The sequence below is a fragment of the Brachycentrus maculatus genome, unplaced genomic scaffold (assembly GCF_059751285.1).
Source record: "Brachycentrus maculatus isolate JH-2025_06_01 unplaced genomic scaffold, ASM5975128v1 h1tg000262l, whole genome shotgun sequence".
Lineage (NCBI taxonomy): Eukaryota > Metazoa > Arthropoda > Insecta > Trichoptera > Brachycentridae > Brachycentrus > Brachycentrus maculatus.
Genome location: NW_028281013.1, coordinates 434,167 through 451,693, shown reverse-complemented (window position 1 = coordinate 451,693; position 17,527 = coordinate 434,167). Strand labels below are relative to the sequence as shown.

The window sequence follows — 17,527 nt, the reverse complement described above, 5'->3', positions numbered from 1 at the left end:
CCTAGGTTCCAGTGATAAGTAAGGTAGACCATCGACCCTTCTGGGTTCGTTTACCGACAGTTGTTAAAACATATATTTATAAAGAGTTTTTTCATCGAAATTTCATACTTTTCTTCACCATCCTTTCTCTGTCGCATGCGGACAAGTCTGTAAAATAGAGACTTCGTAAGTTATTCATGATCACCTTATACTGACCTTTCTCACCCCACCCCACGGCACTACCCGGTTTAAAAATTATAGACCTTGAGTTTTCCTTAATTATTATTATCACCGGTGTACGCGTGTAAACCTATTTTTTTTAATTGCGTCAAAATTTTAAAGATCTAAGAATGTATGGGTTGTTAGATTTAGCCTTGTTTTTAATTAGAAAACATTATTTAATCAAAATTAAATCATTTTCATGCTTGAACCTTTAGTTTTTATATAAGAGATCAAAGGTATCTCCCGTTACTTGTTGGCGAGGCAGCATGAAAATGCTTCGGGGGATTCGTCTCGGAGAAAATTTAATTTGCATGACTTTAATATTCCATTAAAGTGTGTTATTTATAATTCTCTCAAGAACGAGCTTAATATTTATATATATATATATATATATATATATATATATATATATATATATATATATATATATATATATATATATATATATATATATATATATATATATATATATATATATATATAAAATTATTACATACATGTACATACCTAATTTAAATTATTGTAGATGAATAAACAAAACCACATTATATGCATATTTCAAATTTTCTTCACTCTCTAACATATTTTTGTAATAAAATAAAACATAAAATGATAATTATCAATTAATCTGTCCATTAATAGCTTTGACGCAATTTAACCGTTATCGTTACTACATATTATGCCTTAAAATTATTTTCGAGGTCATAGTTAGCAAAAAATGCATCGCTAGAGGTATATTCCATAATTCTATACCCAAAAGCGTCAAACGGCAGTAAACGTGATTAATCAATTAACAAATTACATTTTGTGCACCTTAATATTTGTCATTATTAAAATATTTTAGTTATTATATATTATTAAATATTGAGCAAGATGAGTTTTATTTTCAAAAAAGTAATTTTTTAACTTCACTTTTCTTCTATCACTTTTAGATCTGCAAGGAACGTAAAAAAGAGTATTTTTTTTAAATGGCTTTTAGGTAGTGAATTTATTATAATCGAAGAAAAAAAAATATGATCAATGTAAATAATTTTACTCGCCATAATTTTTATCTTTTTCATAATTTTTTCAAGCTTTTCCTTGGGGCGTTTTTAGATCATATTTAACATTTATTTTAAAGGAATCATGATAATCTGCAAATAGGTTTTGGATGTAATTACATGCAACATTTTATGTTACCCCCAAATTCATTATGAGACCAAAATTATTAAGTAAAATAATTTATATTGTTTAAAAAAAATCACGCCGTTAAACACCCAAATATTAACCTTATTTAATCAAGTATCCGGTTCCGTTCAGTCATAATATTTGATATCTACATTTCCTCATTTTGTAATATCCGGATCCAACGACTTTTACCCGAAGGAAGCTTGATGATATCTTGTCAGTCAGAAACCACATTAAATTAAGTACTCGATTAAGTACAGCCACTTCCATTGTCCCGAGTAGAACCAGTACTTGTATATTTAATTATTCGAGTGCAAAAGACTACTCGTCTTGAAAACATTTCATTTCGGATAAAACCTTAAATGATGTATCCATATTCTTGAGTATACAGAATTACATGTCGTCAAACACGCCTCTTTCATGTAATATTCTTCATTATAACGATATGTTAATTTTCTATAAACAGGCATTAGCGTTTTTAGATACGTTTGTTCAAGAATAAGATGCTCTATACGTGTTTTCTACTCCTTAGCTATGTTTAATATTATATAAAACATGTATTTCATGATATGTGAGATGCCACCAATAGTAATATTTTTATTTTTTTAATTATTTTACAAAACAAATAATACAAATCGTCGGCTATATCTTCTTTGTATAAATTCACTGATTTTTCAAATATAACACACACGTATCTTCTTATCAAGGAACAACAAATAGAATGTAACAAGGTTATTTTTAAGTAACAAGGTAGTAGAATGTAACAAGGTTATTTTGTTAGTTCTTATAATAAGAAAAAAAAACAGAAAGTTATCGCCAATATTATTTTTTGATTTATCTCCCATCCATGTTCGATTCCTTCTGTGGTGAAAGGAATATATATATTTATATATTATTACATACATCCGATGAGGTATTTTAGGTACTATTCGGTAGTAATAAGTATTTTGAGAAGGTTTAAATATTTATAGTGTAAATTTTAATATGTACAATATTTGACGAGAAATGGACGCGCATTAAAATAAATATTTTATTAAATCGTTTGTGAATTCCATGTTGTCTACCAAAATAATTACCCAGCCTTAACGATCCTGTGAAATCCAAAACCAATTTCATAGCTCGTGATTGTGTGACAAAGGAAATAACCAATTGACTTTTGCTTGCGGTATTTTCCATTTATTTTTATGGACCGAAATCAAACGCTATTAGCATATTTATTGAATTTATTAAGCGGTATCTCTTAAATCATCTTAATTTCTGATTTTAAGTTCCCACTTTTGCTAAATTTTTAATCTTTATTTGAAGAATCTAAATATTCACAAAGCTGTTTAATATTCACATTTTTCAGTTGTTTCGGATATTTCGGCAAAATAACTAGATAAAAAGTAAGGAATTGTAAATCCTTCATCTTTTTCATCGTACTTGGCGGTTCTTCGCCATATTGAATGTATAGTTTTAAGAGGATCTAATTCATTTCCTCATTTGATTTGTTTATGTATTTTAAGAGATCTACCCCCTGTTGGTTTCCTTCAACTTTTCTCGCGACTGATATTATTATTATTTTTAGTAAAATGCCAAATATTTTAAATAATCCTATTTTTGCATACATGGATAATTTGACAATCTTTTAATTACCGATAGTTCCTGGATAAAGGAAACGGTTGTGCATCTTACAGTACAAGATATGAATTGTAAATATTACTCACTCTATGTATTCAAATAACAACATATTTTTATAAATATTTCTGAGAAAAGGAAAAAATGTTATGAAAAATTACATCTTTATGAAAAATTCTCGACAAGATTTGGCTGGAATATCAAATATACGCATTGTTAAGTATTCACTGAAATGATATCACTCACAAGAAATCCCGAGGTTGAGTTTTTAATGGTAAAAACGTACAATACGAATATATTGTGTTAAGAAAAGGTATAACTCCACCCCAAAATCTACCGACACTTATACTCGTAGGCCGAAAGTTATGTTTAGTACAACATAGAAAGAACATAAAAAATGTTTAAGTATTGAAACAGCTTTAACGAATAAAGATTAAGTTGAATTGAATTTAATTTAATTTAATTATTTTGAAACGCAAAAATATTATTATACAACATAATAAAGGTAAAAAAACATGATTAAAGATAGTATAGAACGTGGGTGAAAATCAATAAATACAATTACTTCTTAAGCAATTTAAGTACATCATAATGCTTTTAATCTAAATTTAATGTGTCCAAAATTTATGGGTAGTGAAATATAGAACAAATTTGTATTTTAAGTATTTATGAGTTTATGACGAGTTCATGCATAGATATAAATAGCATACATAACAATTGGAATATTACTTAACTAAATGTTCAATTAACGTTTAGATTAAGAATTACAAAATTACTATAACACACCTTATTAAAATTTTAATAAGAATAAAGTTATGTTGTGTTACAAACTTAATTTAATTTTTATAACAAAAATTGAAATATATAAAAATGATATATTTATACATAAGGAAATTAATTATTTTTTAAATGGACAAGATGAATTCTAGCTTTGCGCAGATTTTACAATGCTAATAAGTACAAATCTCTCGCAAACGAATGATGGCAATAAGCTTTTTTATGTTCCTGAATGTGTATGTCGCATAGATTTAATAAGTAATAACTAATTTTCAAGCACAAGTTTGACTCTTTCAGAGGTTTCAAAATATTAAAAATTATTCATTTTTAACGTCTCTAAGTAAAAATAAAAACTTTAGACAGAAACGTTTTAACTTGAAAATTTTGTACTTTCTACTTCGTACTTAATACTTTTCTTTTTATTCTTCTGACCATTTAACGCAACTAATATTGTTAAGAGTAATCTGCATAAGATCAATGCTGTGTAAGCTCGATCAATATTTCTATAGTAATTTCATTGCATCTTTGTAAAAAAAAAACAACAGAACTCTTTATTTCTTTTAACGTACCTGCAGGGCTGGCTATTTTAATGGCTAAAACATATTTAGCCATTAAAATTCAATAATTAGGTTAATGTAAGAATTTTTTATGTGCTATTTTTCTTTTCATTAATACCTGTTATATTGTATTATAGATTTTTAATGTTAAGCAGAATATCGGTATCGATAATTTATTTTGGATCTAACCTTTTGGTTGATCCTTAAACATTCTTTGATGTTACAAACGGATATTAAGTAAAAGAGGGAATTCAGGCAAGCAGATTAATATGATTGAAATAACCTTTGCAAGCGATAATAAATTCGATTACAGATTTATTTATATTTGTTTTTTTTTTAAATAATATTCCAGTGAGAAATAAATATTTACATGCTCTTGATGTACACATATATTTCAATTGAATACTTTTAGAGAGTAAGCCTTACAGTTAGCAGCTTGTGTTTGGAAAAAGTTACCAAGTTCTGATATAGTGAAACCTCTAAAAAATTCCATGATTTTATCCACGTGCTATGGAGCACAACCCATAATTTAACAATCAATCAATCAATAATTGAAATAAGTACATTGATTTTAATGAAAGGGGATCAATAATCTATGGAAAAATAAAAGAGGAATAGAGAATAGAAGTTTTTCGTATAATATTTATGTGTACATAGGTAGAAACGAGTACATATTAGGGCATGTATTGCTTGTTTTAGATAATCCGGTTTGCCGGTATATATGACTTTAATAAATTGAAAGTATAATGTTTTCTTTTAGATATTCACCGCTAACGAATTACATTGTTTGGTTAACAACTATTTTCGAGCAACACTTACCTTTTTCGCTAATATTGAACTTTTTACTTGCAGTTTCGGACTTTACATCACAGCTGTCTCAAATGTACGAGCAGCAAGCTGGAGAGCTTCAGATGCTGGTAGCCACTTACAGGAAGAGAAATGGAGAACTAAGAAAAGAAAGGTAAACATGCACATGCACCATATTGCAAAGTGTTTTTATTAATTTTATTTGAAACATTGTAATTTTAAAAGAAAATAATACGTGGCACATGCGAGTGTTGCTGAAAATATACTTAATTATTGTAGCAGACGCGATCTATATCATTTCTACTTTAAACCCGCTTCCATTATCTATTTCTTATTGAACACGTATACACTATATGTTCGGTATTTATTACGTTATTTATTTTTAATTAATGTTTTACTTAGTAAATACCACTATTTCTTAAAATCTACTGTGACACGTGTTTCGATGCATTCCGCATCATTTTCAAACACCGTATACGGTGTTTGAAAATGATGCGGAATGCATCGAAACACGTGTCACAGTAGATTTTAAGAAATAGTGGTATTTACTAAGTAAAACATTAATTAAAAATGGATAGATTTTACCACAAAGTGACTGCCGAATCAATTAATGACGTTATTTATTAATAGATAATAAGGGCAGGTTCAGAAAAGGATTACATTAGATAAGGTAACCTATACCTAAACCAACTACCCACCTATCTGGATAAGATCCATTATGATACCCATCTTAGTCTCCTATAAAGACTCCTGACAAAATAATTAATCGATAAACTCCATTAAGAATAAGCTCCATCTTACTCGTATTTCTCTTCAATACAAAAATATATCTGCCTACTTTCTCAGTTCCTATGAAGTGAATGATAGATATACTTTTCCATTATCCGTACACTCGTACAAACATGAGACAGTCGCATTTAATAGGATTCCTTTCACGCCCTACATCGTTTCCTTATTTCAGTAGATGGAAAGCATACCTTAAGAATACACATTCATATATTATTCACTTACCTTGCATTAAAAGTGTTTGGCTGGTAGGTTTTCCACCCTTAGGGGATCTCTCAATTCTCGGCACACTCTGAAGATTAACTAGTACTAGTACATATAATATATTATTTACTGTCAAGAAGGTTGAATTTCACTTCTACATATCGTGATCAAACGTTTCCTTCCGCAAGTTATGCTTCATCCCTACCTTACACCATCTCACCCATCTTTTCGGCGGCTTCTCACTTAGAATTTAATTTCCAATACTGGTAAGAGGTTTCATAATATTTTATTTACTTACGTTTTTAAATGTATTTACTCATACATAATTTTTTAGAGTCAATTGGTTTTTCGGAAACCCACCAAGCAAATCTGATGTTTTTGACAGATTAATTTTTTTCAAACTTTTTTTTCTAATCCTTTTATTGCATTTAATCCAAACTCTTTTTGCTCTTTTACTAAAAAACTGTATTGGTAATATTTTTCCTTTCACACATTTATGACATTATTTTCTAGTTTGTAAAATTTGGAAAAACTTTATAAAAAAATAAAATATATTATTCAGGATATGGTTTCACGGCAGCGCAATACTAGAAGCTCTAGAAGACGGAAGGGAGGGCTTGGAAGTGGGCAATATATTTTTGTTCCTCCCTCTTCTCTACGAGTTGACATTCTAGCAATTTCCTTCTTGCCTTCGGCGAGAAATTTCGACAGAGACCACTAAATCAAAAATGGTTAGGCACCTTTGAATGAAACTTTAGATATCTATATGATAAGATCGAAAAGTGACAACAACAAAAAAAGGTATTTTTATTAAATATTCATTTTTTCTTAATTAATTTGGTAACCACTTTGTGGTAAAATCTATTCATTTTTAATTTAAGTTTTACTTAGTTCATACCACTATTTCTTAAAATCTAGTGTTTGAAAATGATATGGAATGCATGCAAGTGTCACAATAGATTTTTAGAAATAGTAGTATTTACTAAGTGAAACTTAAATTCGAAATTCCTTGTCCACTCATCATATTAAAAGGAGTAAAAACAAGGATATAAAAGAACGTCATTCTACAACATGAATACAGATTTTAAATACGCTCTAAAATAATTAAATTCTATCCTTAAGCCTACTTGGTTAGATAATTGTGTTAAAATACCAGAAAATTACAATATTTGCATAAATTATAGAAATGAACGAACATTTAAGCTTCTTTCGTTCTCCCAAGAGACAAGACGGAATGGGAGGGAGTTTTTTTAAATATCCATTTGTGTATTAGCAAAATGCGTGCGGAAAATCCCCGTTTAATCCATTCTACCCAACTCGCCTTGCAAGAAATGGATCCTCCCCCAAATCCGTCTATAAGAATTCATTAGTGTATTTTTTGTACCAATTTATAGTAATTGACCAGAATGTACGAAAAATTGTAAGGGTTTCATGATTTATCATTAGTAATATATTTTTAATGTATGATTTATACATACAGAATGAGCAAATTTTAACATTGTTTATATCCGTCCAATATTTCATGAAATTCACGAGGATTTCAGGAATTAAAAGGATAAATATTTTTTGTGTTTCGAAAATGTCACAAGTCATATATTTAATAAAAATGGCTAAATGAAATAATGCTGACATTTTTATTTGAACTAAAAACAAAAATTTAATAGTAAATGTTTTTTTCGTATGTTGTTAATTATTCTACATATATAAGTTGACAGTTACACTTGACGGTTAGAAAAAAAAAATTTATTAATAAAACATGCATTATGTAAAAAAAATATTACGATTATTTATTTTTAACTATAAATCCTTTTTTATCCCAAACGAAGGAAAAAAATACAATACAAAAACCGTCATTTATCTCGTCAACGTTTAACTAAGTCTAGTTATTTCGTCATATAAAATAAAACAGTTTACTTTAAATATTGGCCGATATGTGAATTTACTACTTAAATAACAGTTATTTATTTCTTATTTCTTATTTATGTCAGTTATTTATTTGGTTATTTATTTTTACGATAGTTATTTCGACATCTGATATTTTTAAACAAATTTTCAAAAATAAACCGCTCCATTGAAAATGCTATCAGAAAGCGAAACGATGTAATAAATATACATTGACTCAGAATCGATGTTATGTTCTTCAACAACGGTATTCAGGTGAAATGTGAATATAAATTTTCACCCTACCCGAACCCAATGGTGCATACCTCTGGTACCTCTGCCTATGGACGCAATGTTAACGTGATAGTCTAGTACACGATGGCAAGTAAATCAGTACTATGCTTCAGATTATTTGATCTAGGAATAGAATAATTTTTATAGGATACAGATAGTGAAAATGAAGGAGCCTAAGATAAATGCTTTAAAAAATATAAGGTAAAAGAAATATTAGGATGAAAAAGGAAAATACATGTAATGGCTAGGGTACTCTGGGGTGCAAATCCGTACTCGTTCAATATTGTGTTAGCTCGTATGTACACGTTTTTTGAAGTATTTATCAAGATTCTTTCGATTATATTTCAATATTTTTTGCGTTAATCTGTGCATTATTTTATCTTGACATTCGGTCACCATTACAGTGACAGATATGCAGTTCATGAAATGCGTAATGTATAATAATAACCGTTATACATTTACGATTATATGAATAGGAGTTTGTATAAAGGAACTGAAAGTAGACACTTTTGGCTTATTGTCGAAGCTACACTTCGTTTACATAATTTCATTTCTTAGTATGCACGGTTCGGTTCATGTAAAATGTAAAAATAAAATGATGCCATATGTCAGCTCTAGAGTGATAAGATTAATATTGATCCCATAAGATATCGTATACTACGTTATCCTCTTTCCTTTGAATAAAATATACTGCATGAAACCTCTTTAGATGGAAGGATCATGAACGTGCTTTAAAAAACATCCTTAACTTCTTTATATATCCGATGTAGCTTTACGAGATCTTTTAGGGGAATGAACTAAGGTATGTTTTTTATACGAGAAAAGTATTTTTAAAACGTAAATAATATATAAACCAGGTCATATTAGTAAAATACTATTTATACTACGAATGTTTAACATATAACATGTCCAAAAATTTATATGAACGTAAACAATAGATTTATTCTCCAAGGGATTACTATCAAGATTTATTTTAAATGTCTCGCGAAAGCCGAGCAATTTACGAGAAAGAAATATAGAAGTCCGTAGTTAGGGCTTAGAATATGTCATCAACTAGGTTAAGTAATCTCTTTATTTACTTGTATAACATACGCCACTCCAATGTTTTTGAACATCCACACCACTTGAATTTTAGGAATTTTTGTGCATGTACAATATCCAAGCTCCAATTATGGTTTTAGTTTGGAAATGACATCTAGAGCTATTCTTGTGAAACAAATAGCAATATCCTTCTTATTTGTGTGCGATATTAACTTTAATTTTAAAAAATCTAGCCTAGTGACGAAACCTTTTATAAATAAACAGAAAATCAAATACAATAAAGACAATTTATTAAATATTTATTGAAAAGATAAGTGCGATATGAATTATGACTCTAAATATTTTTAAACAAAAGAAGGACAGCTGTTTTATCCGTGGGTTTTTGACACATAGTCTCAAGCAGCATCAAATCATCCAGAAAATGATGATTTTAACCAGATAAGAGAAGGATAGAAGGAGGAGATGATTGGCCTATATATTTTTGCATGTACATTAAAGTATGATTAGAAAAACGGGTATTGTGATGCTTAAATCCTAAGCTCTAAATCCCAATTTTCTATGTAGGTACGTACAAATAAAACGTATTCTTAATGTCATGGTCAGGCATTTGGTTAAGCATAATTTATAAGGCAGGTAATCTTCTAATATATTACTTACTGTACATATGTACATATATATGAACGGGTGTATGTAAATCTATATATGTATATAAAGGATCACGCAAAGAAGCCGTAGGTTGAATTTATGAGATTCGGTTCGTATATTTATCGCGCAAAAGTTACATACATACTCGTATATACTTGCATAAGTTGGTGAGTTTGCATCAAAATTGTTATATTTCTTCTTGGTTTTAGTCTGAATAAAATACCCGCTTTTAAAATTTAAGTTGAATTTACTTGTAACCCACGTAATTATGACATTTTGAACTACAAAGTGTATTTTGCCAGTTTATATAATGCTGAAAACTTTATTATACCGCATCCTTAAGCCAAAATTGCAAATTTTCGAGTTTACGTTTTTTGCCAGTATACCCACGATATATACATATGTACGCACACACATATATATTATTTTATATATATATATATATATATATATATATATATATATATATATATATATATATATATATATATATATATATTTATAAATGCATTTATTTACATGGAGTATACGACAAATCAAAATCATTTAAAAGAAAGAATAAATTCATCTCCACAAAATTAAGTTTTCAAGAAATACAAAACGTTTATAAATGTTTGATTATTTAGTGAATTGCCTAATTTAGCTCTCGTAATGGAAATCCAGTGTCTCTTTTAAATGTAATATAATATGCACACTACTCATTAATGCATATCTAATGATGTTACTTCATTACTCGCTAAAAGCCGTTAAACTCGATCATTAATTATGATCCCTCGTGATAAAGGGCGGAAAAGTTTATTTTGTTCGAAGGTTCTCAGCAATTTCAAATACGCCTGCGGCAAATCATTAAATAAAACATCAAGTTCTCTTTCTTTTACATCGCCTCTTAAGGGGTTGATCTTTGTAGATATATCCGCTATTTTGGTGTAATGGTATTTAAAAAATAGAACACTCCACAATTTTCTCTACAGAAATTAGAAGCGTCTTACGATTGTAATATTTCTGTCATTTCGATGGCTGAATACATACTTTTTGAGTAATAGATTACAAATATTATTGGCACTGATATCTTATGTCAGTGTACACAACCTTTTTGATATAATTTTGAATATCAAATACTCACCACATGAATAATACAACATACATAATTTTTTCATGTTTTAAAATTTCTTTTATATACTATAAATGAATTATCATTTTTGTTCATTAAAACTGTAAATAAACGATAAAATTAAATTGTAAAATTATGCTTTAAAAATGCCTCGAGGAAACACGCGAACATTTGAAGAATAATTTTCAAAGCAATTATTGTTTTTAATTATCAAATAACTCCGCGCTGACAAGAATTTAAATAAACTCTAATATTTTATGGTATATACCCACGTACAATGCATATGTATAACTGTTTATCACAAATTCACTTAACATACCTTTTTCCCATTTAAATAAAAAAGGTTTTACGAATAGCTTTGGATATGAAAATGAAGAGATTGGAACTGTAACTGAATTAGGGTTTTAATGACAATTTACAACATTTTCAGTGTGTCCAAATAATTGTTCACAAAATCTGGATTATCTCAGGAGTTATTTTCCCATTATTTTTTTAACATCTCATCAAAGGTGAAGAAGAATATGCAAGTATTTGGACACACTCAAAATTTTGTAAATAAATTATCTGGTCAAATTATAAGCTTAAATAATAAAAATGAAAATGGTATTTTCTGGCGTTTCTCATGTGTTTGATTATAATCCAGGATTTGGACCTCACATACTGTTATAAGAGTTTCGGCTTAGTAAAAAGCTTCTTTACATCTCACCAATAGATGTCTCTAGTGAAGTTCTAGTGATTCAATAACAAGGTTTCTAAATTGGTTCATATATATATAACTTCCAAGAATTTGAGTAATGGGATTGTCAATAATGGTTAGAATTGGTGAATGTTTCAGTGTGTAAAGTGATCACTTAAACCAGCCTATGACGGTCGTCAGCCCCGTAAATGCCCAGACTTCCATAATCTTCTTCATTTTTGATGAGATGTCAAAAAAACAATATTTAATGGCAATGTTTATACTCAATTTATGTAAATAAAAATGTAAATGTTTGTTCAATATCTAATACCTTCTAAAGTTATCAACCGATTGCTTTCAACTTTTGTCACAACGTTGCATTCGAATGCTCCGCGTGTTTTTATGTGTTTATTTTATTTTATTTATTTAACCAGTGGTCGGTAGAGTTCAAAAGATAAATATACATGTATGTACACGTACTTTACATGCATGTAAAATATTGCACATATTTGTTGCACACCCTCTTAATCTTAAGTTGTACCTATACTGATTTTGTTTTCTATAATTCTCCTTCTTCTATTACTGCCTTTCTTCTTCTAAAGGTTACCCTTCAGACATGTCTACACATTCCCGTCTTTAGTTAAAGGAATCGGTTCTTCTCCTGTCTTATCCCTAACATATCTAAACCATCTTCATGCTATCTAAATAACTACCATCATGATTATTCGGAAAAGTAACATAATGGTGTTCATGACTCACGTGAATACGACAAGGAAATACAACTTTAATTAACTTGATGATGATTACGATTTTGATTTCTTTTATTTTATTTTAGATTCGTCGTAAGTTTTTTTATTTACTTATTCGCCTCTACGGTTTTGTACTGACGCGACGCATCGATTTTGTCATTCGCACCGATCGAATTTGTCATATACACCGTCGCGACGGTGCATATGACAAATCCTCTTAGCCCTGCCTCTTCCTCTTTTGCATTCCGTTTCTCTTCTATTATGTTTGATTTTTCTTATGATCTTTCATCTTCGGTTGTCTATTTATAGTCTCAAATAAAATGTTCATTTTTCGTTCACTCTTCTTTAGAACCTCTACATTTGTCTCTTTTTATATTCATCTTACTCGTATCTTTCTTCACCACCGCACAACAAACGCATTCCATCTTGCTCAATGATTTTTGTATTTGGCAAACTTTTGTATAATATTTACAACTTCTGTATAACGTTACAGTTAAATCTCGATATTACCGACCTCTATTTAAGGACCTTCGGATGTAAAAGATGAAAAATTCGGTCATTTGTAAAAATAAAAATGAACGTCTTCATAGTTTTATACATGCTTCAAAAAATAAAGTATCGCTGCATGTAAACAATCACATAATATGTCTAGCACCAGAATTTGAAACAATGCCATCCAGATCGTAGACTGCACCTTGCCAGAGAAATAATATATTTGAGGAGTAATTAAAATTGTAATTGTTTGTGTTTTGTATTGTTTATTTATATCTAAAAACAGTGTTCACATTTAAAAAAAAATCGATTTATTCTAAGCCTATTTTTGTGTAACGGAATTCCGGCTTTAACGGACACCCCCTCCCCCCAATTAGTCTGTTATATCGAGGTTTTACTGTACGTATGTTTTTTTTCTCATTCGGGCAGTGAAGAGTGAGTAAAGCTTTGTTCTCGCGTTTGGCAGGCCCATGTGTCCGAGCTCGCTGTTCCACACGTGGGAGACGCTGCTGCAGGAGGTGGAGGCGGACTCGCAGGCGCACAGCGACGTGGCAGCCGCCCTGGCGCGCCACGTGTCCCGCCCACTCGTGGAGCGCACCTTCCACCGGAAGTTGCAGTCGCGGAAGCTCTTCGCGCACAGGGACAGCTGCGACACAATCATCGCGAAGGCTGAGGAAAAACTTACCAAGGTATACTATTATAGATTCCAAACAGAGCTCAATAGTTCAAGGGCGTATGATCACCGAATTAGAACAATTAAATCTTAGTCTCAATAATATTAGATAAAGATTGATACCATTTTTATTATTCTTCTTCTTCTAACCCTAATCCGCACCCAATCGTGCATAGGGCACTGTATCATATATTGCAGTGTTATCTTGAATGTTAAAAAGTCAAGGAAAGTTATGTTAAATAAATAATAGAGTGTAAAATCACTCATATTTATTTTCACCCCCTCCCCCCAGGGAATCGAGCCCGGGCCCCCCAGCTCGGTAGCCGTGCGTGGTAACTACTACACTTCGGAGGTGGATTTTGTTTTAATGATCCAATGTTTCGATCTCTATCTATATTTCATAATTAAATAGATGACGACTGCCAGCATTAATGTATTTCTTCTAATTATGACATTCTTCTCCGATCGTTTATTTTCACATGTTTTGGTGTGTCCAAATTCTTGTTTATTAATCTGGAATCTGAAACGTCATGAGATTTATGATATTTGTATGAGCTCCGAAAAATTGAGTAGTGTGGTTGTCAATCATGAATGTCACACGTGTGTAACTTCACTCAACCAGCCCATAACAGGTCACAACCACAGACTTCCATATTTTTCTTCATCTATATATGTTAAGATATTAAAATATAAAGAAAACAAACTTCCTCATATCATGTGAGATTTATTCATAGTATCACAAGCACAAAAATTAAACCCGAAGCGACAAGGACAACAATTGGCCAAATTTTATTATGAACCCTTGTCTGTCTGTGCAGCAATTTCCATTCTCCCCTCCTTTGGGCCATCTTTTCAATTGCTTTATATGACACGACATTAAAATGTTCATTTGTTTGTTGAAAACATTATCTTCTTCATAAATTTCTGGTACTTTTTTCTCCAATATTACCTATGTAGGTCAAATAAAATATATGAAATTCAGTTTTAGTTTAAAAATAGACTAATAATCTTGTGCGCGCTGATTCATCGTGCCCTCGTTCAAAATGTAATTTGCCCATGGAAGGCCTTATTCACTCATTCCCCATTACTTACTTTTTAAGTCTTATTTCACAGATGTATATATGAATTTGGACTGAAAAAAATATTCACCAGTGTTCAGCAAAGTGTGTGCCGCGGCACACTAGTGCACCGTGGTAGTATTTGTTGGTGTGCCAGTAAAACAGGCTCACATTTGGCATTAAACATAATATGTTATATCGCTCACTCCTTTCAAGAACGTCATAAATCAAAAATCGTCAATTTTCAGTTTTGCATGTTATCGGAATGCCCAGAAAATGTACTATATCCCAGCAAAAGAGGCATATTTTTAACTTAATATTTACCCGCTACAGGGCAGAAAATGTTGTTTTTGCATTTTGAAGAAAAAGTATTGTTTAATTATATTTTCAAATATACTAAATATTTTTCAAATGGAGAAAAAACCTTCAGGTTTTACCTAAAAAGATCTGTTGCACAGCAAAAGGTTCAATAAGTGGCTTGATATTTATTTTTAATACATTGTATTATATTTTTAATCTTTAAAAACGTTCTCCTGAAAAATCAAGTTTTTTGATATATGACGTTCTTGAAAGGAGCGAGCGATATATGTTTTTGCTTAAATTTTTTTTTTAATAAATCAAAATAAAATCAACTTTTTCTTTAGTATACCTCATTTTTTTTTTATTTGGCAGGTGTACCTTAAACATAAAAAGTTTGCAGAACACTAGTATTCACAATATTTTATGTTCTAAAAATGTTCTTATGTTATGTTTGTTTACATATCACATAAATATTTTCAAATTTGAGAGAAGTATAGACACATTTAAATTATTTTTAACGGTGCTTTTAATGGAATTTTAAAGGACATTTTTTTAAATATAATAACGATCACTGGGATTCAAGATAATTAATTAAAATATTTTTCCACGGTAATCCAGTTATTCATTTCTCATAACTCAAAGTCAAACAAGATTGAAAATAAGATTTTTATAAGTTATATAAGTTTCTAGAAAGTTCTCAAATTTTTGTAATTTTATTTAACATTAGACACTTTTATGGTTTCTCAAGTTTTATACAGCAATCTTGGTAAAAATGTTTTAAAGAATTCAAGATTTTCACTTTGTCTAAATCATCCATTTTTTTTTCCTGAAAATCGCTTCCTATTCCCATCATATTCTTTTCGTATCATTAATTTTTTGGAAGCATTCAGTTATTTTATGAAGTTCATCCTTTGCACTATTTTGTTAATTAGGAAATTATGTATTTAATGATATAAACAAATCAAAAATTTTAAAATCATTTTAACCGAGAGTCTATGGATATAAATCTCTTTATATTAAAGTACTTAAAATACCGGTGTCGACAATTCTGTACTATTTTGTTTTATCAATACGTTGGTATAATTGGTGCTGAAATTTTAAATACATAGTTTGTAACTTTTTACTTTTCTGGAGAAGTTCTTGATATTTTATTAAAATAAATGTTTTGTTTCTAGAGTCGACAAGAGTACAAGTCGGCCTATCAGGCTTACAGTCAGAGTCCATCGCAATCTAGCCTAGCCACCTACATGGACAGCCACAACGCTTATGTTCAGCAACTCCACGCCACCAATGGCATGCTAGACGAATACAGCCAGGAGACCCTTCCGGTTTTATTACAGGTAAGCATACTATGTAATTGAATTTCTCGCATTATTCTAATATCTTTAATGATTTATTTCTTATCTATTACAAACAATATCCCCTAACCAGGTGCCTGACAAAATAAGTCATTATCAGCTGTGATAGAATCGAACATGAACAAAAAATCATCGCCATTTACAATTTTTTTTCAATCGGTAAAGTGGGTGAGAAAATCATTTCCGTTCGATGCCTGAGAGGCACTGAGACGTGAGACAGGATTCTTTCACCTGCCTATATATCGAAGGAGAGTGAGATTGGAAATGAATATAGTTACTCGTTTTCTAGGATGAATAAACCTATGTATAATACGTAACACACTGCTACACTCTTGATCGTATTGGTCAATTAATTCTCGATTTTCACAAAATATCTCAGATCTTGTAGATAAGTGCTAGTAAGTATTTTGTTTAAATCATTGTGCCATGATATGTCTCAATGCAATACAAAACGGAGGATTGCTTAAAATTTTAACGCAGTGATTATTATATTTAAAGAGATATTTAAGTTTCAAGAAGTGAATTGTACTACTTACACATTACACAGTCGGAAAGATTCAAATTAAATATCGTTTGAATATTCTTAAAACAATCATGGTTACAACCAGAAATGATTTCGACTTTTAAATGAAAACAATTTCCCTTTGAATTATGAAGATTTGCCTTACTTTAATGCGAAATTAAAAGAATCTTTTACAGAAATTAATATAAGTTATAACGCTGTATTTTGTAATATCGATACATAGGAATTATCGTATTATTTCAAGTTTTTTGTAACAAATTCTTCTTAATGAATTTTCCCGTAATAATTTATGTAATATAAAACTGCGAGTAACTGCTATAAATGTCGTTGATAAAGAATAAAAACAAATATTCCATAAAGTATTTTTTAAATATTTCTAAACCTCGATCGTTTAAACTTCGGCAACAATTTGAAAATTTCCACGATATTCGGCAAATTCATTCAAAAAGTTTTGTCACGACTTTATTAAAATTTCAAACAACTTACGTTCTATAGCGCAGTTAGGGAGAATGGGGGGATGTCAGCCACCTTACCAGAGAGTTAGATATTATAATGTTGATACTTATCGTTGTATTCACAATTTAGATATCGTAAAAGTTTAAAAATCCAC

General features: G+C 29.9%; 1 protein-coding gene across 4 annotated transcripts in view; it reads left to right on the top strand.

Moving 5' to 3' along the window:
* Positions 1 to 17,527, top strand: part of Stacl (SH3 and cysteine-rich domain-containing protein) — a 136,109-nt gene that overhangs the window by 63,854 nt on the left and 54,728 nt on the right. For all 4 annotated transcript variants that reach the window (XM_088266129.1, XM_088266130.1, XM_088266131.1 and 1 more), the window contains exons 4-6: positions 5,172 to 5,280; positions 13,472 to 13,694; positions 16,212 to 16,376. In XM_088266129.1, coding sequence (XP_088122255.1) covers positions 5,172 to 5,280; positions 13,472 to 13,694; positions 16,212 to 16,376 — 497 coding nt within the window. The remainder of the gene's footprint in view (positions 1 to 5,171; positions 5,281 to 13,471; positions 13,695 to 16,211; positions 16,377 to 17,527) is intronic.